We start from the raw sequence: 25,978 nt of genomic DNA, 5'->3' as shown, positions 1-25,978 counted from the left end.
AGTGACCTGGTCAGCCTGTGGTGGGACCTCTGATACCTCTGAATTACATACAGCTATCCCTGAAAATGGACATGTTTTCTTTATTGTTTTTCATCTTTTCTGCCATATGCTCTGAGTAACTGATCCTCTATAACTAGATTTTTTTTCTGGACAGAAGTCAGTAGTTAAGTCATACAGCTGAAATTGGGAAAGAGTCTCTGGATCCCAGAAAAGGTGCCTGCTAATTCTTTATTGGTAACAGATACTGAGCACTTGTGGTCAGCTTCTACAACAACACTGACTTTCCAAAAACAAATGTGATGAACTTTTTACTGTCAAATATTTCTATCTGTCTATATTGGCACTGGGTATGAAGGCTCCAAAAACATATCCCACACTTTATGTTGCTTTATATCTTTGCAATAGCATTTTCCAATTTTGTATTGATACATCATGGACAATTTTGTTTGTCTCTTAATAGCAAATAGTTTAGTATGTGAGCTGTGTTGATCGATATATAAATTCTTTCTTTTTTCCTGTCCTTTCTGTTTAAAATTCTGTAGAGGTTTCAGGAGGGGTTATGGTGCAATGTATTTATGTTTGTTTTTAAATGTAAATTGTTTGGAGACCTTTGGATAGTAAGCGATGTAACAGCATCTAGGTCACCCTCTATTAGTTTTAGCCAGGTCATTGCAGCTGCTGACACTTTTTGACTATTTTGCCTACCTGACACATCAGTCTTATATTAAGATTTACATTTTTAAAAAAAAAAAATTAGGGATTATTGCTTACCATACCTATATAAGTATAAATATTAGATCCTGTTCAAAGAGAAATCCAGGATGCTTCTGATACTGCCCTTACGTATATTTGTTTTCTTCTTTTCTGCTTTAGGAGAAGCTCAGAGAGATCATTTGGGCAAGACATTTTAAAGAAATACTAGCTCCTTAAGAACGTTTAGAAAACTGGACTTCCGGTCTGCCGCGCTGGCGGAGAGGTGCAGAAACTTCGAGCTCCGAGGTTTCTGGCTTAGCGGGGGGGGGGGAATTCTGCGGGGGCGACGTGGACCCCCGTAGAACCCCGGGTAGAGCGTCCCGGGGGCAAAAAAGCTCGGCGGAGCTCCAGGAGCGACTCCCCCGCTGCCCGGTAAGCTCGTAAGAGCCCCGAGAGCCAGTGGAGTTGCAGTTGCGGGAGCCATTTTGAGCACCAACGTTACCTCCACGAAGCAAAGCTCCAAGCCTACAGCCTGCAAGCGGCGGATTCTTTCCTTTAAAAAGAAGAGATTTGGATCAAGTAAGTCAAAAATTTGTGAATTGGACTGGATAATTGGCGCTGGGAGGAGGCTTAAAAGGGAAGTCAGTCCCCCTACCTGAGTAATGGACGATGCAGTGAAGCTGGGGAAAGCCCAGAAATTTTCTTTTAAGAACTTTTTCCTGATGCAGAGTAAGCGAAAAAGATAAAGTGTGTATAAATCTCTGCAAAAGACTGTGATTTGACAAGGGGAACCCCCCCCCCCGTGAACTTGGAGTTGGGTCAAAGGAAGGATCGGCTAGCCGTCTTTATGGCGTCACAATAGAAAAGAATGTGATTGTTTATATGAGTCTGAGACTGAGAGCTGCAGACAAGTAAAAGAGGAAGCTTTAAAAATAGACATCAGGGCTACTCAGTGCTAAATTTGAGACTGAATAATAAGAGAAGAAGTAAAGAAATAGAGGTTGGATCCAGTTCAGACGGGACTTTATTCTTTTTATATTTGGAAAATATAAAACATGGACAACAACAATACCACTTCCTGCTCTGTCACAATTATGGAGACGGAGAGCACCAACAGGAAGGAAGAGAAGGTTCTGGACTGTGAAAAGAATGGTACACAGTGGGACTTGATTTTGATAACAATTCTGGAAATGACAGAGGAGATTCGCAATCCTAAAGGTGTTGCAACAAGCATGGATGAGAGGACTGATGAACTAATAGAAATGAATTTCGAAATAGATTATCCATATGAATTCAGAGAGGAAGAAGAGGGAGAAGAGGAAGAAGGACTAGAGGAAGGACTAGAAGAAGACGTATGTTGTGATTTGATTTTAGGGAAAATTCTGGAAACGACAGAGGAGAACTGCAATCCTGAAGGAAATGCAATAACTACGGGAGAGACTGCTGAACCAACAGAACTGATTTTTGAGACAGAGGAGGATGAAGAAGAAATCACTGTTTCACCGGTGGGAGGGGTGGAACAGGGAAGGGATTTGATTCAAAAGGCCCCCCAAAAGGGGAAAAACAAAAAGGTTGCTATCCCAGTGAGAGAAGGGGAGAAGGAAGCAGATGGGGGGCAGAAAGAGAATGAGATTGAAGATAACATGTTGGGACTACAGCAGGGGGGGAAGGGCTGAGCAAAGCTTAGACCGGGACAGAGCAGGAGTGGGGTGAGGAAGAATTGGGGCGTGTTTTATAGATGGATAAAACACTGTTTGAACTTGGAAAGTATTAAGGAGCTGGCTGAAATCTCTGGAGACATCGATTCCAAGGAAAGGGGGTAGATTTAGTCTTAAGGGTGAGAATAAAAACGGGGGAAAGATTTTGAAAATTAACATGAATATTTTTGGGTAGAGAATATTGGGTAATAAAGGTAAAGAGAATTATGAAGGGTAAACGGTTAAAAAGAAGTTTTAAATTGGGAGAAAGAATGTAATTTTAGATTTGGAAACTGCAATAATTAGTTATTAATAAGGAACTCAAGAAGGGGAAATGAGGAAGTCTGAAATGTTTAGATTAGAAATTGGATAATGTGATTATGTCTTTTTTTCTATTTTGGTTTTTTCTTTCTACTTTTCTATATAAAATGAATAAGAATTATTTAAGAATAAGGTCATGAATTGGGAGATAGGACGTAATTCTATGATGTTTAGCTAAGATCTGGAAATGGTAAGGGTTAATTATCAACAAGGACTGTAAGAGGGGGAAGTGAAGAAGTTTGAAGAGATAAGGTGTGATAAGATTGTTACTGTATTTTTGTTTTTTGTATTTTTTGTTTAAATTTTTGTTTTTTTCCTTTTCTTTTTTCCTCTATGTTAAACTCAATAAAAATTATTATTTTTTAAAAAAAAAAGAACGTTTAGAAAACTTCTGAAATGTGTTCTTGCATGTTATATTTAGCACTATTGTATGTATGTATGTATGTATAAATAAATAAATAAATAATATTATAAAATAAAGTTTTCATAAAGAACTTGCAAGTTAAAATTTGATAAAATATTTTATGTCCATATAATACTTGTTAGGGACCCACACAAAATACAGGTGTACATTCTTTAATCTCACACATTCTACTTAACACAAGCAACTTGAAGGCTTACTTAGCTACTGGGTTATGAGAACTTATCTGTAAGAAGCATACAGTGATAAGCTAGCCAGCAATTCAGGAAAATTCAAGACCTTCCATTAAGCCTTTGTCTCGCATCAAGGTTAATCAGAATATGCCAAAGCAATAGGCCTGTTCAGGATAATCAAGACAGTTATAGTAATATTTTAGGCAGGAATTTCAGATTATCCACATTTACCAGACCAAATTCTGGTAACAATCAATGAGAACGTCTTCTATGTAAGCAGTGCTTTTTTAAATAGGGGTTCTCAAGGGTATGAATACCACCACCTTTTTTTCTAGGAGAAAAGCACTGGTTAAAATGTGGCACTTAATATAACAACTTCAGTGCGAGCACCTTTTGGTCTAGAAGAAAAGTACTGTGTGTAAGTATTATTGCATAAACAATTATTTTGCCAAGAGCAAAGTCATCACTGGAGGGGTTTAAAGATACTGAAATACTTTGTATATATTCACGAAGAAATTCAACACACAAATGGGAAATCTGCTGTATTTTGAAGGCAGGGAAAAGGAATAAGAGGGGCAAAATCTACTGATTTTTAAAAGTACTCCTGATTTCCCATTTGTGTTTTGAATCTCTTTGTAAACATATACTGTCTAAAGAAAGTATTTTTGTTTCTTCAAACCACATAGGTGATTCTTTAAAGAACCAGAGGAATCATTTACTAAGTAAGAAACAGCCAGTTGTGTAGTTTGGGAAGTGACTAATCAAGTAGCCACAACAGCTGTTCTTTAAAGAGATTTTCTGTCACGCAAAATGTTCTCATAAAGCCAACAAGTCAACAAAATGCTGAAAGGACACACACATTGATACTTTTGCTAGATATAAACTTAAAGTGCATTAGAGAATGAACTTAATGAAGGAAACATCCCCCCCCCCTTCAATGCAAACCAAACAGGGACAATTTACTTTCAGGGTAAAAAAGTACAGTATGTGCAACCTTTCCACTATGCCATAATGCATTAGATACTGATCACATTCCTTTTCATGAGTTTTAAAAATTCACTTATCAGGACAGTGATTCTAACTATGTAGACTGTATTCCTGTACACTGCTGTTTAGACTATCCATTAAAAGCAATTAGTTCACTGAGAAGGTCAACAAATGCCCTCCTGTGACCACCTAACCAAGTTGAAGCATTAGAAACTCTCTTGATATAACGCTGCCAGTCTTGAAAATGGAATATTAAAACAAAATAAGGTCCTGGAGGACATTCTGATAATGCATGCTCCTCCCACATTGTTCATTGGCCAGACATCTCTTACATAAATAACTTTCGCATCAACATCAAGCATAACACAGCTTCAAGCAGCACTCCCCTACTGAATTATATGTAAGGAACAGCAGATGAAGAGTCAGATAGCTGTGTCTTGGAGTTATTTGTGCAGAACTGAGACCTCTACCCCTGAAAACTTCTTTGCAAAGTAAGTAAAATATTGCTTTTGCTAATCCAATAAGATGACCATGCATTGTATTTTGTATTTTTTAAAATATGTTTCTTCAACATCCACAAATGAAGAAATCTCTTAGCATTTGATGCTATTCTTTTCTTTAGAAGACACAGTCCACATCCCATTATGATCGCATCATCAAGGTCTGAAAATATTTAAATGAATTCAGTTCTCTTCGCTACAATTTTGCTGTTGCTTGTGCCTTTGTCCTCGTTGTCTATAATTTCCCTTTTTGTTATCACTCCATGTGTGCCCATAATATCAGGCCACTTCTTTCACTTCTTGCATTCTGCTCTTTGTGCCTTGTTCCAGATGTGTTCATGTCAAGGAAAGGCCTTGCTATCTCTACATATTAAGCCAAAACCCTTTTTCATTTACACCTCTGTTTAGTATGTATTTATTTTGCAAATTGACTTTTGGATCACCAATTCACTCAGTGCTCTTTGGTAATTAACTTCCTTCTATTCACTTGTTTTTCCCATCATATCCTTCTCCACCCCTTCATCCCATCTCTGACCAAACTTTTAACACTTTCTATTCCCATTCTTCTGGCCATGTTATAGAGACTGTAATCCTCTGGGGTTAGGAACTACTGTATATTGCTTGTTAACGCAATTGGAGGTTTGAATTGTGAAAGGGGTTTGAATTGTGAAAGTAATGTTAATCTACCTTCTCAAACTAAAGTAAGAATATTCTGCAACATTTATATTCTAATTTAGCTTGCTATTTTTGTATTACAGTTTTCTGTTAATACAGTTAGTGACTTCATTTTAGCATTGGCCAGAATGAAGGAAACATAATATTTTCTACCTATAAAGTTCTTAGGTTACATAGAGGAGATTAAAATATTCCTATCTTATTAAACCAGTTTTTTTAAGGTGCATTTTTATCTGCTGAACTACTAAGAAATGCCCTATACCCAGACCAAAACAATGCAAAAACTGACTGTGGGGAAAGATGACTGTGTGAGAATGTTCTATCAAATTTCTGGAGAAGAATCTCAATTTGCTCAACAGAATATAAAGAGGGGGGGAGGGAGGCTTAATGCCTTTAAGGAATCTCTTTCAGAAAATTATCATGCCTCATAGAGCACAGTGGTTGTTGTGAGTGAACAGACTGTACTGGACACCCAATTTGGGAGTATAATAGCAACATCATTGGATACAGCTTCACAAAGGCAAGTAGCATGGCATAAGGCTAAGGTTCTATGCTTGACATTGCCACATTGCTTAACTCAGCCCAGGCTGCGGAGTTGAATTGGGACATGGAGAATCAGTGATGGCCATCAATGGCTTTAATGCCATTTGAGTGGCACACTGCTGCCACCACCCCTGCAATGGGATATCCAACTCCTGTGCCCTAACATCCCACCCCCAGCTACCTTGCATTTATTAATCCTGCTGAATGCCTTAGTGCCCTTTGATAATTGTGACACAACAAAGCTGTGGTAAACAGCAACAATAAACCATCCCTCCCAGGGAATCAACAATACAAACATCATAGGATTTTGAAACTGATTCTGCTAGTTCCAGCCACATGTAAATTTCCTTCCTAGCCCCACCAACCAGCAGCTAACACTGGGTTCACAGCAATCCTAAGATTACTTCAATGTATGTTACAAGCTACAACAAAAAGAGGTGCGTAGGGATGGGCAGGCTGGGAAGGAACTGGTTGTGTCCTTGGGAAGAGGCACCCCTTGTAATCTTTCAGGTGAACCAGATTCACCTTGGTGCCCCTCTGTCCTTCCTGCTCAGGCTCTCCTGATTGGCTGGAAGCAGAGAGGCCAGCTGACAAGATGGGCTGCAAGTGCAGTATTATCTCTGCCCACCATCCCCACCTCAGGCAGAAAGAAGACCATGTGAAAATCTATTTTGTCACAGAAGTAAATACAGTAAAAATAAACGGCAACATTAAAGTAACTAAGCATGTATGCAAACTTCCACACTTATTATTCCCATTATGTAATAGATTCTGAAATTAATTGTCTATCTGCCATTGTTTTAGCCTAAGTAAGCGTATCTTGATTATAGCTGCATCCTTTTACTCACCAAGGTGTCCCATGGAACTCAGTGAAGCTTACTTCTAAATCGACATGCATAGGATCTGTCAGCTTCATATATTTGGCAGAATTGTGTTCTTACTGTGAATACAGTTCATTTATTAAACAATCTTATTTTCATTGAAGGTTTGCTCTGTGGTTATCTTTAGTGAATCTTGCATATCTTAATGGGTCCATTGTTTTACCATTAGCAAGCTCATATTGGCAAGAATGTGCATAAAAGTGTTTTCAGTCGACTCTGGGGAAAACAATACTGCCTACTTTTTGCCTGCTTATTTGAATTGGTTACTTATGTGAATCATTATGGGGAAATAGGAAACTATGGTCAGTAATATTACAATTCTATTTCATTCCCCTTAGGAACTAATTCTTCACTATCTTTTTTCCACATTCTCAGAATTTCCCCTTAATATTATTTTATGCTTCCAAACTCGCACTGCTTTAAAAAGATGAAAATGTAATCAGCCTCAAAGAATGAACAAATACCATAAAATCCTGCTGTATTGTTTATTCTTTGGGAACATGGCTTCTCGTTAGATCAGTTAAACTAAAATATTAGCAATAAATAAAAATTTGAAACTAAGATCTGTAACAGTAGTAGTCCTGTGCCGTTATTTCAACAGCATAGTCTGTTCAATGCAAACCAAAATTGTTTGTAGAATGTACATGATTATTTTTAATTGTCTAATCTAATTTAAAGCCTTGGGATAGGATAGGTAACAATAAACATAAAAATCTGTTTAAATTCTAAATCTTATAACATCTCATTGAGGCTGCAATCCTACAGACATCCGGAAGTAAGCTACTTTGAACTCAATGGAGCTTAGTTTTGAGCACTGAAAATCTTTCAAGATATCATTGTGAGTTGGAGGTGCCAGATTCCTCTATTACCTAATAGGTGTTAGGTTCAAGCCCCCTGAATTCCTGGATCCAGCAGGAATAGCCAGGCCAGCCTGATGATGGCTACTAAGTATGAGTTGTTAACAATGGCAAAGTGATGAACCATTATTGTAACATTAAGAAAGCTGGGGCTCTGTGACAGACAGCTGTCAGGAGGGCCTATTCTCCAGCTGTGAGTTAGTTTGCAGGCCAAAGGCCAGAGTTTGAAGAAGAGTAGTTTCTTTTAGGATTGCGGTTGGCTGGGATGTGAGCTTGGGAGGAAAAGGTGGCGGACCATGAAACGCAGCAAGCTGGAACAGAGCAACGGAGAGTGCCATGGCTAATTTCTGCTGACATCTAAAAATGAGGCCATGGGAAAGCAAGAACCCCTTGGAGTGTAGTGCTGTGACCCCCTCCACCACAGGCTCAGGTTGTATATATGTGTAAATAAACCATATATCATAAAAACACCAGAATCTCCGCTGTGCCTTGTTTCCAAAGAAAACACGAACCTTGGGTAACCACCTGGGACCCCTGGAATCTCACACCGCTTGGAGATTGCTGTGGCGTGCATCAATACCTTGGGAAACATGCTGGCATATATTATGCTACTAGTAAAATAGAGCTGAGTGTTGGCAGCATAGTGATGACACCAAACCTTGTAGACCCAGATTATCTCCCACCATAGTTTCATGTACAGTAGTTGTCCCATATGTAATTTTGTTTGTTCTGTCTTGGAATGTTCTTTTCTGTTAGGTGATAAATTTTATGGACTGAACTGTGGGGTTAATGATGTGAAAATATCTTTTTAGATTTTTCTAGTAATCAGGGTGTCTTTGTACCACATTCCAGCTGAGTAATGTAGAAATACATCCCTATTTATAGGAAGACATATACAAATGTCTCCTTTTCTCGGGGCATCTCAGGTCACCTGGGAAGAGACCAATGCCTGGTGGCAGAGAACGTGCTTTGCATACAGAAGGTCTCAAGGCTGTACAGAGTTCAGTAATTTTTCTTCTTCTGCATTTTTTATTTTGGAAGCCAAATACCTCAGGGCTGCATGGAAGAAGAGTGCATGAAGACTGCTTAACCCCTTCCTCTCTAGCCATTTTTTCACCTTCTTTTTCACCCATGGGGGTCTCCACCATCTCCTTTCCTCTTGTGGGTAAAAAGGCACCTTATAGAGGGTGATTTTAACCCAAAAATAACCTTTTCCTGCCTTTCCGAGGCTGAAAAATGCCAGAAGGATCAGAGAGCTCTGCTTAACATTTAACTTGAACATTACTTATGAGATTATATCTGTGAAACTTCCACAAACTGGGACAGGGACTGGATAGTTTTAGCCCCGTGTAATCAAAACCATTGACATTCCTTATGCCTTCCTCGTTGCAGTTAGCAAATCATTATTCAGTGAGGCAGAGTTGGTCAGAGCTTTGTTACCACGGACTATTGGCTGGGTATGAACTCTGTAAATTTATACTGTATATGTAGTCATCTTTACATGGGAAGAAGACTGAAGCAGCAGCAAAGGCTTGCATAACCTTTAAAGGTCAAAACATAGTTGTAGGAGAAGTTTGGGTTAAAAAAAATGTTTGTGTGGTGTACTTGCCTGTTTTGATTGGGAGTAGGGAAGACCCAGGTGGCGCTGTGGTTAAACCACTGAGCCTAGGGCTTGCTGATCAGAAGGTCGGCGGTTCGAATCCCTGTGACGGGGTGAGCTCCCATTGCTTGGTCCCAGCTCCTGCCAACCTAGCAGTTCGAAAGCACATCAAAATGCAAGTAGATAAATAGGAACCGCTACAGCGGGAAGGTAAACGGCATTTCCATGTGCTGCTCTGGTTTGCCAGAAGCGGCTTTGTCATGCTGGCCACATGACCTGGAAGCTATATGCCGGCTCCCTTGGCCAATAATGCGAGATGAGCGCGCAACCCCAGAGTCGGTCACGACTGGACCCAATGGTCAGGGGTCCCTTTACCTAGGGAAGAAATAGTTCCTCTTTAGCACTGTTTCTCATATAAATAGCACGCTCTTGAACGTGCCATGAGCCCCTGCAATGGAAATAAAAATACAAGGACGTGTGGATATAATCAGTGCTATTTTTCTAGAAAAAATGGTGCCGGAACTCACCATGAACACCTCCTTTGTTCTCTTATAATGGCAATGGCACCCACCTGAGAGCTGCTGGAACTCAGTTCCAGCTGGGGGAAAAAAGCCCTGGACATAATAAAGTCATAGAGGGAAGAATTCTGAAGGAACCATAGTTCTATGTGCGTGGTGGTGTATTTACAATGTCTGCTGCTGCTGGGCAGAATAAATTTGTTTTCCAAGGTTCAATAATAAATTCTACATAATGTTATGTGCCAGCCCAATCTCTGAGTGGGAAGAGACTCCAGGGGTTCCAAGCGTTTTCTAGAGTTTGGCTTCCTTGGAATGATGGTCAATACAGTACAGACTTTTGTGTCTTTAGGATGTGAGGTTTCATTTACACATATACAGTATAGAACCTGAGTGTAGGATGGAGGAGCTGAGAGCTTTAACAAGATCTTTGAGAGGTTTTGTTTTTTAAATCAAGCAGTGTATAAATTTTATAAAATATTTTTTCTTGTTTCTCTGTTGTTTCCAGGGAAGCCCCAAAGCCTAGAACTGAGCAGACTTTTCTGTCTCTTGCCTCCAGCATCTCTAAGACACAACTCTCTCACTGCACAGGGAAAATGCCTACCCCATTTCATGTTGAGCCCTATCACTTAGTTGTAGCCATTGCAAACCAGCTCATTCTTTACTACCCCATTGCCCTCAAGTCTTCTCTTTGCTAGGAAAACCATACCCTGTTATTTCCTTCAACCTTCCCTTATAAAACGGGCAAGCATTAGGCAGGGTTTTTTAAATTTCTTTTTACTAAAGTTGTAGATTAACATTATAGGTATATTTCACACTTTTTGTTGCTTAATTACAATGAGAATATTCTGGTGTTTCTAGAGTGCCATACCAAATTCCCATGTTAGTTTTATTTTAAAAAAATTAAAAAGTTAACTTTTTTAAAAGCTGCTTGTTATTTATAATTATGTTGCTTTTACAGTTTACATTCTGGGTGGTTTTTGTCCCTGTGAGGGGTTTGTTAACTGCTCAGCCTTAGGCTGTATCTTCTTCAGTACATATAAAATTGGCACTTAAAAAGGAAATAGGTTGTTAATAGCTATTCAGTGCTTTATATAATAAATGAGAAACATACTAGGCTGCCGGTGTTTAGGTTCTTTTGGCCTTGCGAGCGTGCCCTTAGGGAGTCCAACCCGCAAATTTCTGGGTACCGGCCTAAATGGTCTTGCTCGTTCCTGAGGGGAAGCAGCAGCAGCAGCACAAAAGCGTCTGTCTGAGTGGGGATGTCGCCACATAGGCACCACTGCGCTCCCCACGGCGGACAGCCGAGAGGGGCCCCACTCCTCGGCTGAGGCGCTAATTTCCTCCTTTGGCGGTCGAGCCTTGTTCTAGCGCAGGCCGCTTCAGCTTCGCGAGGCGAGCGCACCGGCGCCGCGCTGTTCCTCCGGCGAGACCCCTCAGGCCGCCGCCGCCGCCCCTGCTCTCCCTCGACTCCGGAGGCGGGAATCTCTTCCACGAGCCCGCCGCTCGCTCGCGGCCTTTCCTCACGCCTCTTCCTCGTGCAGCCGGCTCCGTCTGACGGCGCCCCATTCGCGCCTCCTCTTTTGTGGGTGTGTGCACTTCGCCCGTCCCTCCTCCTCCTCCTCTCTCGGGCTGGGCTTCCCCCTGCACAGATGGCTCCTTCTGGTGTCTCCCACAGGTCGCCGCGGGAGACGGACTGGCAGCGACACCATGAAGCGCGCCTTCCTGAAGCTGTTCCAGTCCGGCCAGAGCAAGCAGGACACCTGCTACGAAGGGGTCGTGTGCGAAGCCGACGCCGCCTCGGTCGCCTCGCAGGATGTGTTTAAGGTAAAGCGCCTGGCCGCCCGAGTTCGGCGGCACTTAAAGTCCCGGTAGGTTAATGGGGTATAAGATTGAAGCCTGAAGCAGCCGCCCATCGCGGGGCTGCCGGGAACAGGTATGCAGTGTCTTCAGATCTGTGCTTCTGGGGAAATCCTGTTCTGGGTCCTTGGTCTCTTTTCCGGCCAGGATTAACCATGGAGGAAGATCCGTCGGAAATTCAACAGGCCAAAGTTTTCCTTTTGGTGCACCTCCATACTGGCAGACTCTGCACCTGTTGAATCTCTTCCTGGTAAACATGTTAAGTGCACAAAGTGATGGTCCAAAGGCAGTTTCAATACCCTGGCCAAGAAGTCCAGGTTGCTGAAAACTCAGCTCTTAAAAATGATGCATGTATTGGGAATGTACTTGTTTCTGGGATCTAAAACTTCTCTAAAACCTCCTTTGAGTCATAATGTTGGACTAGGTTACCTTTTAGAATTCTATGGTTGTTCTTAAAAAAACACCTATTTTGTAGAATGGAGAAGAATGGAATGAATTTGTAGGATGTTTTGAGTTCAGTTTATGTAGTTTAAAATGCACACGTTTTAAGGGTTACTTGCTGCTAATCTGTTTTGTGTTGCCTTTAACAGCAATATCAGAACTAACTCAAATTAATCTGGTAATTTCCTATGACTCACAAGATTCAGATATGTTGCAATCATAAAAAGTTTTAATCTTTTCGTTGGCCTTGATCCAAAGGTTAATATAGGATATAGGTCTTAGGACCTCTCTCCATGTGAAAAAACAAAACAAAAAACAAAGCACGCAACAGATGCCTCCCCCCCCCCCCAAGTCATATATTCATCATATCCACACTCTGGCTCATATGCCATAATGTACTATTCCAATGTAATGAATGCAAGTAGCATTGCTGGAGAGAAAGCCATATTCTTTGATTCTATCTCTTGTTTTAAGAATTATGTTGTAGAGTGGGTAAGCACCACACTATGATATTTTCAGAGCTAATACAGCTCAATAAATTGAGCCAAAACTAGAACCCTGCATTTGCTGTCCTGTGAGCCTGGAGGAAAAATTGTCTCCTGAACAAAGATAAGTGGGATAGAATCATAGACTTGTAGAGTTGGAAAGGGTCATCATTCTAGTCCACACCCTGCAATGCAGGAATCACAGCTAAAAAATCCCTGACAGTTGACCATCCAACCTCTGTTTAAAAACCTCCAGTGAAGAAGAGCCCAACATCCTCCAAGGTAGTCGGTCCTACTGTTAAACAGTTCTTGCTGTCAGAAAGTTCTTCCTAATGTTTAGTCAGAATCTCCTTTCTTGTAATTTGAATTCATTGGTTTGGGTCTTCCCCTCTGGAGCCGTTGAAAACAAGCTTTCTGCATCTTCCATGTGACGGCCCTTTAGATATACCGTATTAGGCAAAACAGTCTTGGTTTCCACACCTTTTATCATCTTGGTCACCCTTTTCTGCACTCTCTTTTATTAGATTAAAAGATGATTCATACCAATGTAATCCAATTTGGTTAACTTTTAGCTTCCTGGCTCTAACAGATTAAAAGCATGTCTATAGAATGTGGCATTTCAGTACTACATTCTCTTTGAAAATAAGTATTATTGCATTTAAAAAATAATAATAATCCAAAATTAGGTGATCTCAGATGGAAGTACCTGCAGACTACGAAGTTTCATTAAGAAGAATCGGGATGGTCTTAAGAAACTGGATGAGCTAAATGCCACTCCATTGCATCATGCTGCAGCAGGAGGTCAACTTGAGCTAATGCAAATGATTATAGATGGTTCTTCAACTGAAGGTGACAAAAATCATTATTATTTAAAGCATGTATCTATTGATCAGCACATATAAAATTTCATGGGAGAAGTCTTGTGTTCTAGTCTCAGCATGTTGGGATGTGTATCTACCGTGTTTCTCATATTATAAGACATGTCTTATATTCATTTTTTCCTCAAAAAAACACACTATGGCTTATTTTCAAGGGATGTCTTATTTTTTTCCTCCTCCTCCTGCCGCGGCCGGCATTGCTGCTGCACCTATCACTATGTCTTATTTTCGGGGTATGGCTTATATTCCTTGAATGCTTAAAAATCCTGCTATGGCTTATTTTATGGGTATGTCTTAAAATATGAGAAACAGGGTAGTCAGTCAACTAAACTCATATCCAATCCATAGTATCATGTTTTGACTTTATTAATAGCTTGAGCACAAAACTTGATAACCACACAGTATAGCAGCTACTTCATTAACTAATGAGATCACATTACCTTTGTGTGTGCCTCTTCACAACAAATCCCCACACTACCATATGTAGGTCTACTAAATGTTTTCACTGTCTCGTGCTGCGTTGCCTTGAGGCATCAGCCACGCAGAGGACATTTCTCTCTGCTTATGTACCCATGTGGCACTCAGGTGACAATGGTAGGTCTTCTGATAACTGGTGAAAGGAGCATGTGATGCAAAGGAGATGCGCTTATAGCTTAATGGGATGTCGCCCACCTCAAAAAGCAGTTGTAATGGTGAGCACCCAAGTAATATTTGTGTGCAATTCCATTCTCAGGGTTAGTCATTCTGCATCTTTTTCTGGGTTCATGAGTGCAAAGCAGCCTTCTTCCACTGTGGAACAATAGTCCTCATCCAAAGCTGCCATAACAGTCTTCCAGGTTTTCCCATTCTACCTTCAGGGCAGTTGCAGCGATGCTTGCACATGCAGACCTGAGTGTTTGCATAGGCTAAGAACTCATTACTTTACCACTTTGCTAGCAGATTAAGCTCCTCATTTACAGTAACATCACAAGGGCTCACTAAGAATTTTCGAATGTGGATCTCCATGGTCTGTAGTTTCAGGTTGCTCTCTCTGTGTGTGTATGCAAAGAACAACATGCATGCCTTGTGCCTCCTAAATCTGTTCTGGAGGGTTGAGGGAAGCACCAGAACAGATTCAGGAGGCACTGTGGTTTACACAAGAGAGGAGAGGCAGAAAAGTTACATTGCATGGCTAAAAGTTGTTGCACTACCTGTAGTATAACTATTTAATTGGATACTGCCCTGGATCTGCATGTCCAAACTTATGTGTTTCTTGAGGAGCAGCTCCCTATATCACATGATTAAAGGTAAAGGGACCCCTGACCATTAGGTCCAGTCGTGACCGACTCTGGGGTTGCGCGCTCATCTCGCATTATTGGCCGAGGGAGCCGGCGTACAGCTTCCAGGTCATGTGGTCAGCATGACAAAGCCGCTTCTGGCAAACCAGAGCAGCACATGGAAACGCCGTTTACCTTCCCGCTGTAGCGGTTCCTATTTATCTACTTGCATTTTGACGTGCTTTCGAACTGCTAGGTTGGCAGGAGCTGGGACCAAGCAACAGGAGCTCACCCCGTCACAGGGATTCGAACCGCCGACCTTCTGATCAGCAAGCCCTAGGCTCAGTGGTTTAACCACAGCGCCACCTGGGTCCCTCTATATCACAGGCCCCTCAGTTTTAAAAGCAGTTAATATCACATGATTAACTGCTTTTAAAACTGAGGGGCCTTTTAAAACCAGTTAAATGTTTTCTGCAGTTCAGATAAAAAATTGAAAAGTAGAGATGGACATGCTCAAGTTCTTGGCCGTATCTAAAGTAACTCTTTAGATCCCCAGACCATTATTTTCATGGCTATTGGAATACTTTTATGTTGTAAATAGAGGTAACAAAAATTACATATGTATCCAGTGTCCTGTCCTCCATATAATACTAAATTTAGTTTGTGCCACCTCTGGAACTTCTCTGGGGAAGTTGGAAGTGCCTAGTAAATAGCAAACAGAGACTGGCGTCCAACTAGCCATACTCAGAGCAGACCCACTGAAATCAGTGGGCTTCATTTACTTGTTCATTTGTTTCTGTAGGTCTACTCTTGAGTGTGACTTAACTGTGGATATGTAGGGTAGAGAGAAAATTTTCTTCCTCTCTCACTGTACCAGAACGCAGGAGAATCCAATGAAGCTGAATGTTGGAAGACTCATGACAGGTAAAAGGAAGTGTGTCTTCACACAGCACATAGTTAAATTATGAATTTCACCACCACAAGATAGTGATGGCCCACCAAATTGGGAAAGCTTTAAAATAAGTTTATATAAATTCATGGGGGGGGGGGTAAAGCTGTCAGTGTCTACTAGCTGTTCTGCCTCCAAAGACAGTATGCCTCCAAATAACTGTTGCTGGGGAACACAAACAGGTGAGTGTCCTATTTGTGAACTTCCCACAGTGTTTGACCACTGTGAAAACAGGATGCTGGACTACAATGATCTTTGGTCTGATCCAGCAAGACTTTTCTTACTTTCTGATCAACAGGTAATCTTAGTGATTTTTTTATTTAAGAGTCTGCAGGTATATTATATTGCTATTACCGATCCATATTCTGGTAGTTCTGTAAAATACCCGTGCCCATTGAAAAACTGGGACTGAGATGCATGATCACTTTACCATGCAGTCAAACACAGCCCACATGACGGCAACCGTTCAGCACATTTCAGTGTCATGTGACTTGGCAATTGCACCTGCACCATCTTCCCAATTCTCCTTCCTCCTGTTTTCTCCCCTTCTCTGGTGACATAGTACAGCTTGTACCACCGCAACTCTTATGTGTCTAGGCTTTTAGGTATTGTGTCTGTATTGAGACGAAAAACATTTAGGAAATGACTTTGACAGCAACATAGCCCATGTAAAAGCACCTGTGTGTCCATTTTGCATTTGGAATCATACTCTTTTACTTACTGGATTTATTTTCAGATGGCTATATCCTATTGTAGAAACCACATCTTTGTGTCATACCCTGGAAGCAGCAGATCAATAAGAGGTTGGCCTTAAAAAAGCAGGCAGTTAGAATGCATTTACAAGTGCAGATAAGTAGAAAAAGCATTAACTGTTTTTTTAAGAGTGTATCACACACTTTCATTTAGATTTTGTGATTTAAAATTTACAGTATGCAAATGATACAGGACAAAATCTGCCGAATAAAGGCTGGCACTTTTACAGTTACTATTTTTGTTAAAACATAATGATTATTAATATCAGTCATTGTGTGCATCATACAAGTGTGATATAACATTCCACTCTGTTTTCTTACCCTTTGGCCTAGCACTAAATGTGACTGACTCCTGTGGAAACACACCACTGCATTGGGCCACGAAAAAATCCCAGATTGGAAGTGTTAAATTACTTCTCCGCAAAGGAGCTAACCCAAACATTCTTAATTCCAGTATGATGGCTCCACTTCACTTGGCTGTGCAGTGCCTTCAGAATGAATTAGTTAAGGTAAAGTTTAATTCCAAGTTCATACGCTTGCCAATGAAAAGTGAATAGTAAAACAGTCTCTATGTGAAATGGTTTTCTTTTATTAAATATGTTTTAGTGAAACAGTATGAATGGCTTCCTCCATCAGCTCATGCAGTTTTATAGAGTGACTAGGGGAAAGTGCCTGGCTCTGAAAATATTTTGATATTAAAATGAATAGTGCAGTTTGTGAGTTTGAACCCATCACACCAAAAATTGGGCAAAGTCATGTTTTGGTCCAACAACTTGATTTAAAACGGCACATGTCATCCGAGCATCAATGAAGACCACCGCACCCATTGCAGGAACCCTCATGCTGAGTTCGGCTATGATATCTCAAGAGGCAGCCAAGCCTATGCCAAAAAAGCCATACCAAAGTTGTGTTTGGGTCTGCCATCTTGATTCAAACTGGCTCCCAGCATCCAAATGGTGACAAACCCCATTTTTACCACCTCAGGAACCATCATGCTGAGTACAGTGATGATGTCTTGAGAGGTGGATGAACCTATGGAGGGCAGATGGACAAACCGCTTTCCAAAATATATACGTACAACCATTCCCTGCCCCCTCCACTTATGAGGTGGTTACGTTCTGGGCCCATGCACACATAGGATGTAAGGGGAAGAATATAGGGACCCTCTTCCCCTCATCAGAAGCCATAGCTGCCAAGTTTTCCCTTTTCTCGCGAGGAAGCCTATTCAGCATAAGGGGAAATCCCTTAAAATAAGGGATAACTTGGCAGCTATGTCAGAAGCAGCTCCTCCCCAAGCAGCGATAACAGTGAGAACGCTCAGGAGTCCAGTCAGGAAGTGGAGAGAGAGAGCCAGGGCTCTCTCAGCACGGGAGAGCCCCTGCGACAAAGGAGGGAGGAAGAGAGAGGGGGGAAAAGGGGGGAAGAAGGAAAACATGGAGCGCAAACACTTTCCTCCAGTTCCGGAATTACGCAGGAGAAGGAGGGGAAAGAGATTTGCTGTCCCAAGGCTCTTATGCTAGAGGAGGTCCAGGGGCTGTCCAGTGCCGGATTCTGTGTCGGACTAAGCAGACATGTTGTACATACCTAGCTCACTGTAAATAGGCTGCACTAAATAAAAACTGCTGAAAGACAAGCATGCGGAGCGTCGTTACTCTAGAGTAGCCACAACAATCCCGTGACATAAGTGAAATTGTGTAAAGTGGGCAACAGCCTCTAAATGCCCTTTAAACGCCTTCTCTGCCACTCACTCTTCAATCCATACAAAAATACTGTATCCAAAAATCTCCACAATCAGAATGGAAGATCTTTGGCCAGCAAGTCACTGGAGGGCATGCAGGAAAGAGGCTAATGGGGCTCTGGTATCAGGGCCGGCTCGTCGTAGACCCCCGGTGGCGCAGGGCACCATGGCGCCGGCCCGCCAGGAGGGTGCGCGAGCTGCGCCCGCCCACTGGCCGGCTGCCCGCCGGTCCGCTGCGCAGCTGTGCGCGGCGCCCACCTGCCCACCGCGCTGGGAAACGGGGCAGGAGGGCGCCGGAGAGATCGCGCTGTGCCCACCCGCCCGCCGTGCAGCAGCGCCGTGCCCACCCGCCCACCGCGCTGGGAAACGGGGCGGAAGGGTGCCGGAGAGATCCAGCGCACCATGGCGACAGGGGCGCTTAAGACGGCGCTGTCTGGTATCCCACACAACAGGTTTTAGATTGGGAGGCTGAGCAGCCTCAACAAAGCCCTGCTGTGTTTCTGGTCTCTTCAGGGCTTCCTGCACTCTTATTGACATCCTCTTCAGGCTCCAGAGAGGGTCTCCTCGTGAGCCATGAGGACTTTCCAGATCTCTCCCTCCATTTCCGGGTTCGAATCTATTTATACACAGTGATGCCCAAGTGGGAGTGGAGTAATTAATATTATAGGCTGACTGAGGTGGAATCCACACACTAAAAAATGTTGTGAAAATGCTTTTTAAAAAAAGTTTTGAAAAATACATTGAATTTGGCATAGCTTACTGGTGCCGTCTAGTGTCACATTTGTATTTTGCATTTTACAACACATTTAAAACGTTTTATTTGCAGCTCGGTAACTGAGTCATGAGTTAATTGACACACACCCTTCCCTTTATGCTTGGCTGGTTGATTACTTCTGTGATGGTTGCCGGATTGCTTCACTTAGTGTTTATTTCTTTGTGTGTTATGGATTGTACATTTGTGGAAGATTTTCTATTGTCTACTTGTTTTGTTTTTATGTAATCAAATGTAGGTAAATATGCTCCAAGCTTTCATTGCTTCTCTGCTTATTTGTTGTTGTTGTTGTTGTGGAAGTCTCAATAAACTCTTAAGAGCCCCATACCCAAATAATAAGGTAGTCTTATGATCTGAACTGTAAATTAACATTTATGAAAATTTTGTGCTGATATCTTAGTGATTTAAAATCTGGATTTTACAGCATGCTGTACTATCTCATGGAAGATAAATGACTCATCTCACTGGCTGCAAGATGAAGCAGAGAATCAGTAGCTCAGTAGATTTACGGACTTATTCTTCATATTTTAAGAACAGCTTGATCTGTAGGTAGAAACAGACTTTGGTCTTTCAAATTTCAGTGGTGCCATGTGCAAGACCAAAATTCAGCGTACACACCCCACCTCTCGCCTTCCGTTCTGCTCAATTCACTGCGTCACAGTTGTGATTACCTGTGGTAATGAAGTTTTTTGAAATACCGTATGGAGATAAACTATTGAAGGCACATCACAGAACCAGGGTGGGGAAAACTTTTTTTGTCAAGGGCTACAATCCTTCAGAAGCAATCTGTCAAGGGCCACATGCATGGAAATGAAACCTGTGTTGGGTAGGCAGGAGTCAAAAGGCTGATTCTTTTCAACACTTCACAGCCATCATCCCTGCAGTTATTTGTAACCTCTAGGATCAAATGATACATGTGAGGCTCCAGGTGGCTTCAGAATGCAGTGAGAGGCCTTGTGAATGGCATGGAGAAAGCATATCTAGGCAAGTTTCCATCAGTTGTACGTTAGCTGCACACAAAATTAAAGGTCCAGGCTCGTCACTAGAACCCATGTCAGATGGCCTGTGCCTGAGACAGTTGCTCCGGAGTTACCTATGGGGAAAGAGAGTGGGTCTGCCAGTAATTACGTGGGTGTTCTGACAGAGGTGTGTTCTATTTATTACTCCTGAGATAAGCACAGCAATGATGTGGCAGAAGAGTCAGACTTTTAAATTTAATTTTAATGTTTAGATTTTCGTCGAACACAGCGCTACAGATGTGAACCTGGAAGGAGAGAGTGGGAACACGCCCATATTACTTGCATGTTATAAAGATAATACTGAAGCACTGAAACTTCTGGTATGTACAGAAAATTATTTACTTTTTTGTTTGTCTTTCTCTGTGACTCAGTGTGGTTCTCTTGCCTTTTCATATTTCTATATACTGTAGCAAGTTATGTGTATAAGCATTGCACATGTTAATTGCTAGATGTGGCATCAAGGAGCTGGTCATAGGCATCTACTGTGGAACCTATCAGAAAATTAGAAGCTCTTGTTTTTTGAAAAGAATTTTTCATATGAATTCTGAGGTTTTAAAAACTTGAAGTCCACCAGACTTTCTTATTCCCCAAAGTAAAGGCCTTCTTGTCCATGCTAGAAGGGCAAAAAAGTGAGAGTCACACTCTTCTGGAATCTGATGCCATGGCCATCAGCCTATGGACTATGACTCTCCCTGCCCCTTTATCATTGAAGAGGCCTTTGGGGTAATCTTCCATCTCTTAATGAGAGAGGCACTGATAGGCTCCCCACGTCAGTATCTCAAGTCATTGCTAGTGTCCCAGCTACTGACCCATTGGCCTTAGCCTTTCACAGGTGACAGTTGTGATCCAAATATAGTAACGTGGCTATCATCCTTTTGAAATAAAAAAGTGAGTGCTTAATATGTTCCAAGTATTCAATCTGTGAACTGTTTAAGAAATTGTCATCTTAATATTGGATAATTCTCTTGCAGATAAAAAATGGTGCTAAAATATGTAAAGCAAACAGTTTAGGATGTATGCCAGTCCATGCAGCTGCATTTTCTGGTGCAAAATCATGCATGGAGATTATCATAAAGAAGGGTAAATACATTTTACAATCTTCCATCAATATTTATTTCAATCAAAGCATGACTCACCAAGCCCTGTTTCTTAAATTCAGATCACACATTTCTTATGTGATCGTTGCAATTATCAGTTATATGGAGATATCCTTGTAATATTCTTTTGTAAGGCAAATCAAGCAAGGATTTGATAATATAGTATTTTATTAAATATTATTCAAACTGATTATTTAAATGTATATTCAATATATTGAGGGAATATTTTGGGGATTAAGCCCTGATCTAAATCTCTCATTGGCCCATAGCCTCACAAAAACTTATGCATCTGCTTTTCTCCTTGTAAGCTTAACAAAGTCTAATCAGGTGCATGAATTAGGTTGCTATTTTATTGATTATACTTATTACCTTATGGTCATAACTAAATACAGTTGCATAAATCATATTGCAACATCAGAAGATGCTTTCGCAAAATGAATATACTGCAAAAAATTGGGAGAAAGCTTTTGTTTCTGCCTCTTGTCATATATGATATCCTGTTATTTGTAACCGTCTATTTTTTAATCATTAAGGTGAAGAATTAGGCTATTCCTCTAAAAATCACATCAATTTTACTAATAATGGAAAGTGTAGTCCTCTTCATCTGGCAGTTCAAAGTGGAGACTTGGAAATGATTAAAATGTGCATTGAATATGGAGCCCAAATTGATTTGAAGCAGGTAAGAGCTAACAAACACACTTTTATTTAAATATACTGTGCAAGAAAGTTAAAGAATAGAAAGTACTTGAGTATGATGGAAGGATCCTGCTAGCGCAGAGAGGGGTGTTTTCTTCAAATTCCTTGCTCTCCCTGCAGTAGCCAGTGCCATGCCTCGCATTATTGTGGAGGAGCCCCCAGCCCTCTGGAACAGTATGGGAGGTGGGCTTGGGGTTGCAGTGGGAGAAGGGAATTGGCAAAAATCACCCCTGCTATGTGCAGGAACATCCCCTGAGAGGAACTGTGTTCTGGGAATGCTTCTCCCCAGTAGGAGCACAGTCTAGTTCCACCCAGATTTCTGACTGAAGATGTAGACAACTCATTACATTAGTTCATTATGTGGCATGAGGCTAGTTTTTGTTTCCATACTTCAAAATAATAACCTGCAGGGGCATCGCTTCCCGTTTTGCTGCCTGAGGAAAAATGGGAGCATGTTTGCCATGCCACTGCAGGCAACCCATACATGGGTTGTATGGCTGCAGCCACAAAGACAGCAGCAACAGCTTTCCGGAAGCCAGTGCCACTTTTCCAGTGGGGGCAGGAGGGGTGCTCACAAGGGTGCAGCCTCTTGGTCCTCTGTTGTCCGAGGCAGCAGCCCACCCCACCTCAAGGATGGGCTAGCCCTGATAATTTGTACGTATGGCTGTAATAAGAAGTGCTTGTGCTATAAATTGGCCTTTGGAAGACCAAAATGATAGTTGGAATTTGACCAAGACCCTGGTTCTAAATTCCAAGTCTATAAATGGGGAGTTTCAGACTTATTGTGGAAAACTTTAAAACATTTGCATAGGAATGGGAATAACTGTAAGGCTTTCTTGTGCTTTGTATTCCCACTTTTAGAATGACAAATGCACAGCTCTTCATTTTGCTGCCACCCAAGGAGCTACTGAAATTCTTAAACTGATGATGTCATCTTATGCAGGCGATGAACCTATTGTTGATGCATTAGATGGAAATAAGGAAACATTGCTTCACAGGTGAGGCCTTTGCCTAATTCTACTTTATTTCCAAGTATATTTGAAGAGGTCATATTTAAAATGGGGGAGAACAGGTTGGAATATGCTTGCTCATCTATCATCTCTACTGATTTGTCCACTGGGCATATTTAAGATTCTGTACTATCACTGAGAGTTGGGTAGCTTACAGCAATAAACACTTTATGCATTTCAATCAATGAGCGTGATCCAAAGCATTTTGTATGCAGGATGTTTTCAGTTCAGGGAGATGTCCAATAAAGGGATTTCCTTGTCACCACCATGAACAAGAACAGGGAAATGCCACAACATGTGCACATGGGAAACCTCTAATAATGGCCAAGTCTGCAACAGACAGCTATTTCAGCCTGTCAAAGAAAATCATAATGCTTTATACTTAACACCATTGTGTTTTTATTTTAACAACTTCGTTTGCTTTTCATTATTCCTATAGGGCTGCATTGTTTGATCACTATGACTTGGCAGAATATCTGATATCAAGGGTAAATATTAAATTTTAATTGAGTTTATAATGGTAATAAAGGTCTGTGCTAACCTTACTATCAGGTTGCATAGTAACATGCATGAACTACATACTTAAAAAAATTAATTTCCTGTTTAGCAAGTGAAAAATGGATACGGAGGGTGGGGCGGCTATATGTGTAGAAGTAACTTTGATACTATATAATACACACTTGGAAATTACAGTGTCAGAATCGGTGGGATCCAGTGAAAGGCATAGCTGCCAAGTTATCCCTTTTTTAAAGGGAAATTCCCTTATGCTGAATAGGCTTCCTCGCGAGAAAAGGGAAAACTTGGCAGCTATGGTAAAAGGAACTGCCTATAAATTGTTGTTGCTATCATCGTCATCATTGCCATCAATACAGCGGTACCTTGGTTTACAACCATAATCCATTCCGGAGGTCCGTTTGTAAATCAGAACAGGTTGTAACCCAAGACATGCTTTCGCCAATGAGGCCTCCAAAAAATATTTGTTCGTAATCCCCCAAAATGGGTTGTAATACAAAAAAAGGTTGCAAAGCGGGACACGCACTTCCAGGTTTGACGTGTTTGTAATCAAAGATGTATGCAAACCAAGGTACCACTATCAGATAAAGGTACCTATCAGATAAATAGGTCTGGGTTTTGTTTCTTTGTTTTGTACTCACCGTTTCAAACCGCCTTTGCTTTTGCCTTTCCTTCCAAAAATTGCCTTTGGCGACATGAACTTTGCTGTGTTTTTGTTTCATCCTTGTCAAAATGGATGATATTACTGAACTCTAAAAGTGTATCCTGGTATAGAGCTGTGTGTATTTCTGTGTATAACACAAAACACAGAGTCAAACAGATACTATACTGTTACTCAGAGATATACAGGCCTACAAATATTTAACACCAAACTTAAATCAAATGTAACTAGGGCTAGGGTGTGATGGGATGAAAGTAAATAGCTAATCATGAAATACAGACACAAACAAAAAGAATAAAAAAGAAAAGGGATCAAAGGGATTAGATTTTAGAAAAGTCCAGGGGAGGGAGAATAATTGTAAATAACATGATGAATGAGATTTGTATCATTAATTGTTATAAAATTCAATAAATATTCCAAAAAAAGAAAGAAAGAAAAAGATTTTAGAACAGGCTGGTCCACAATAAAATAAGTAGGTCATATAAGCAAAACACATCCACCAGGTTCAAATGATCTGTTAATTTTGCTGGTCCTAGAAGAGTCAATCTGCAAAAGAGGATTTGACAACAAGTTCTGATTTATTTTACTTGAATGTCCATTCCAAAAGCACTGTGATTAGACAGCCCTCGTAAATCCCTTCTTTGGTTGGAAGGGGCAGCTGTCAGTCACTGGAGATGGAGACATACCTGAATAACAGCTGTTTTCTGTAAATCCAGAGGTGGAGAATCAGCCTTTGCTTATGTTTCCCTTTCCTAGCAGACCTTTGTGCAATCTGATGCCTGCATATAGTACCTAAAAAATTCTCATTTGAATGTCTTCCACCTCCACCCACATTCTGCCTGAAGGCTCTGATCAGATGCATACTTAGGGTGTTACCACCAGCCAAGTTTTTTATTCCCCCCCCTCCCTCACTTGTTTACTATCTAGCTTGAATAAGAGTTCTGGAAGACTTGAATGTTTGTGTGCTATTTTGTGATATTTTAGTTAAGTATTGGTTTAATATGCATTTTAGAAGCCCATTTGATTTAAGAGGAAAATAGGCTACAGCTTTTCAAAGCAAAAATGCATCTATAATAGGCTTCCAATTTAATTACCTACAACCATTCATACAGTTTAATGGAATTTTAATTGCAGGGAGCAAAGATCGATAGTGTTGACGTTGAAGGTCGAACTCCACTACTACTTGCTACTTATTGTGCATCATGGAAAATTGTGAATTTATTACTATCAAAAGGTACAAGATGAGGGAAAAAAACTATGCATTATGAACAATGTTATTAATTGAGAACATGCCTATTAGTGTTCATCAGCTTTGAAATCTCTGCTAATTTTCTTTATGTTTGTTTAGGAGCAAATGTAGAATTAAAAGATCATCTTGGTCGTAATTTTTTGCATCTAACAGTACTACATCCTGGAGGATTAAAACATCTGAATGAACAGTTTCTGAAGGTACAAGAAGCATCTGCTTATGTATGTTAGATTCATGCACTAATTGATAGTGTTTGAGAAATATTACTCTCATTTTCTTCAGAATAAACTTATAAAAATTGTTTACATTTGCATTTTGCTCATAGTATTCAACATAGCTGTTTAAATATTTCATTCTATGAAATAGTGCATACATCTGGTGCCACAAAACATTGCACACATGCATTCACATTTTAGAAAGAGAAAGAAATACAGAGGATTAGAGGTAAAATAGAACTGTTCCTTTTTTCTTTAATTGACACATTTATAATTGCATACCTTTCACCAACACCTCAGCTGGGGCATTAAAATATTCAGCATACATATACTAGGAAAAATATTTAAGTTCAAAGTGGAAGTGCGTTTTGTGGCTACATTCACACAGCAATTTATGCCATTTTCCTGATGGTTATTTCTGCATTTTATTTGAGCTTTTATAAAATGTAAAAGCCACTTCCAGGAATATAGTGGAATGTAGCACAGGTTTTGCACTCATTTTCTTCTTATTTGCAAAGAGATTT

General features: G+C 40.8%; 1 protein-coding gene across 2 annotated transcripts in view; it reads left to right on the top strand.

Annotated features, from left to right (window-relative positions):
- Positions 1 to 4,665: 4,665 nt before the first annotated feature.
- TRPA1 (transient receptor potential cation channel subfamily A member 1) overlaps positions 4,666 to 25,978 on the top strand; it is a 40,881-nt gene continuing 19,568 nt past the window's right edge. The window contains exons 1-11 of one of the 2 annotated variants that reach the window (XM_035125682.3): positions 4,666 to 4,783; positions 11,542 to 11,690; positions 13,336 to 13,498; positions 16,818 to 16,993; positions 20,226 to 20,333; positions 20,985 to 21,093; positions 21,644 to 21,789; positions 22,668 to 22,804; positions 23,256 to 23,304; positions 25,125 to 25,224; positions 25,339 to 25,439. In XM_035125682.3, the coding sequence (XP_034981573.1) occupies positions 11,574 to 11,690; positions 13,336 to 13,498; positions 16,818 to 16,993; positions 20,226 to 20,333; positions 20,985 to 21,093; positions 21,644 to 21,789; positions 22,668 to 22,804; positions 23,256 to 23,304; positions 25,125 to 25,224; positions 25,339 to 25,439 (1,206 nt within the window). In that variant the 5' untranslated portion in view covers positions 4,666 to 4,783; positions 11,542 to 11,573. Of the gene's footprint in view, positions 4,784 to 11,541; positions 11,691 to 13,335; positions 13,499 to 15,237; positions 15,708 to 16,817; positions 16,994 to 20,225; positions 20,334 to 20,984; positions 21,094 to 21,643; positions 21,790 to 22,667; positions 22,805 to 23,255; positions 23,305 to 25,124; positions 25,225 to 25,338; positions 25,440 to 25,978 lie in introns of those variants that run through there. The other variant, XM_088675610.1, reaches the window with a different exon arrangement.

Source organism: Zootoca vivipara, chromosome 8 (assembly GCF_965207765.1).
Source record: "Zootoca vivipara chromosome 8, rZooViv2.hap1.1, whole genome shotgun sequence".
NCBI lineage: Eukaryota > Metazoa > Chordata > Lepidosauria > Squamata > Lacertidae > Zootoca > Zootoca vivipara.
The sequence above is the reverse complement of the archived record's forward strand: the minus strand, read 5'-3'. Positions and strand labels throughout refer to the sequence as shown.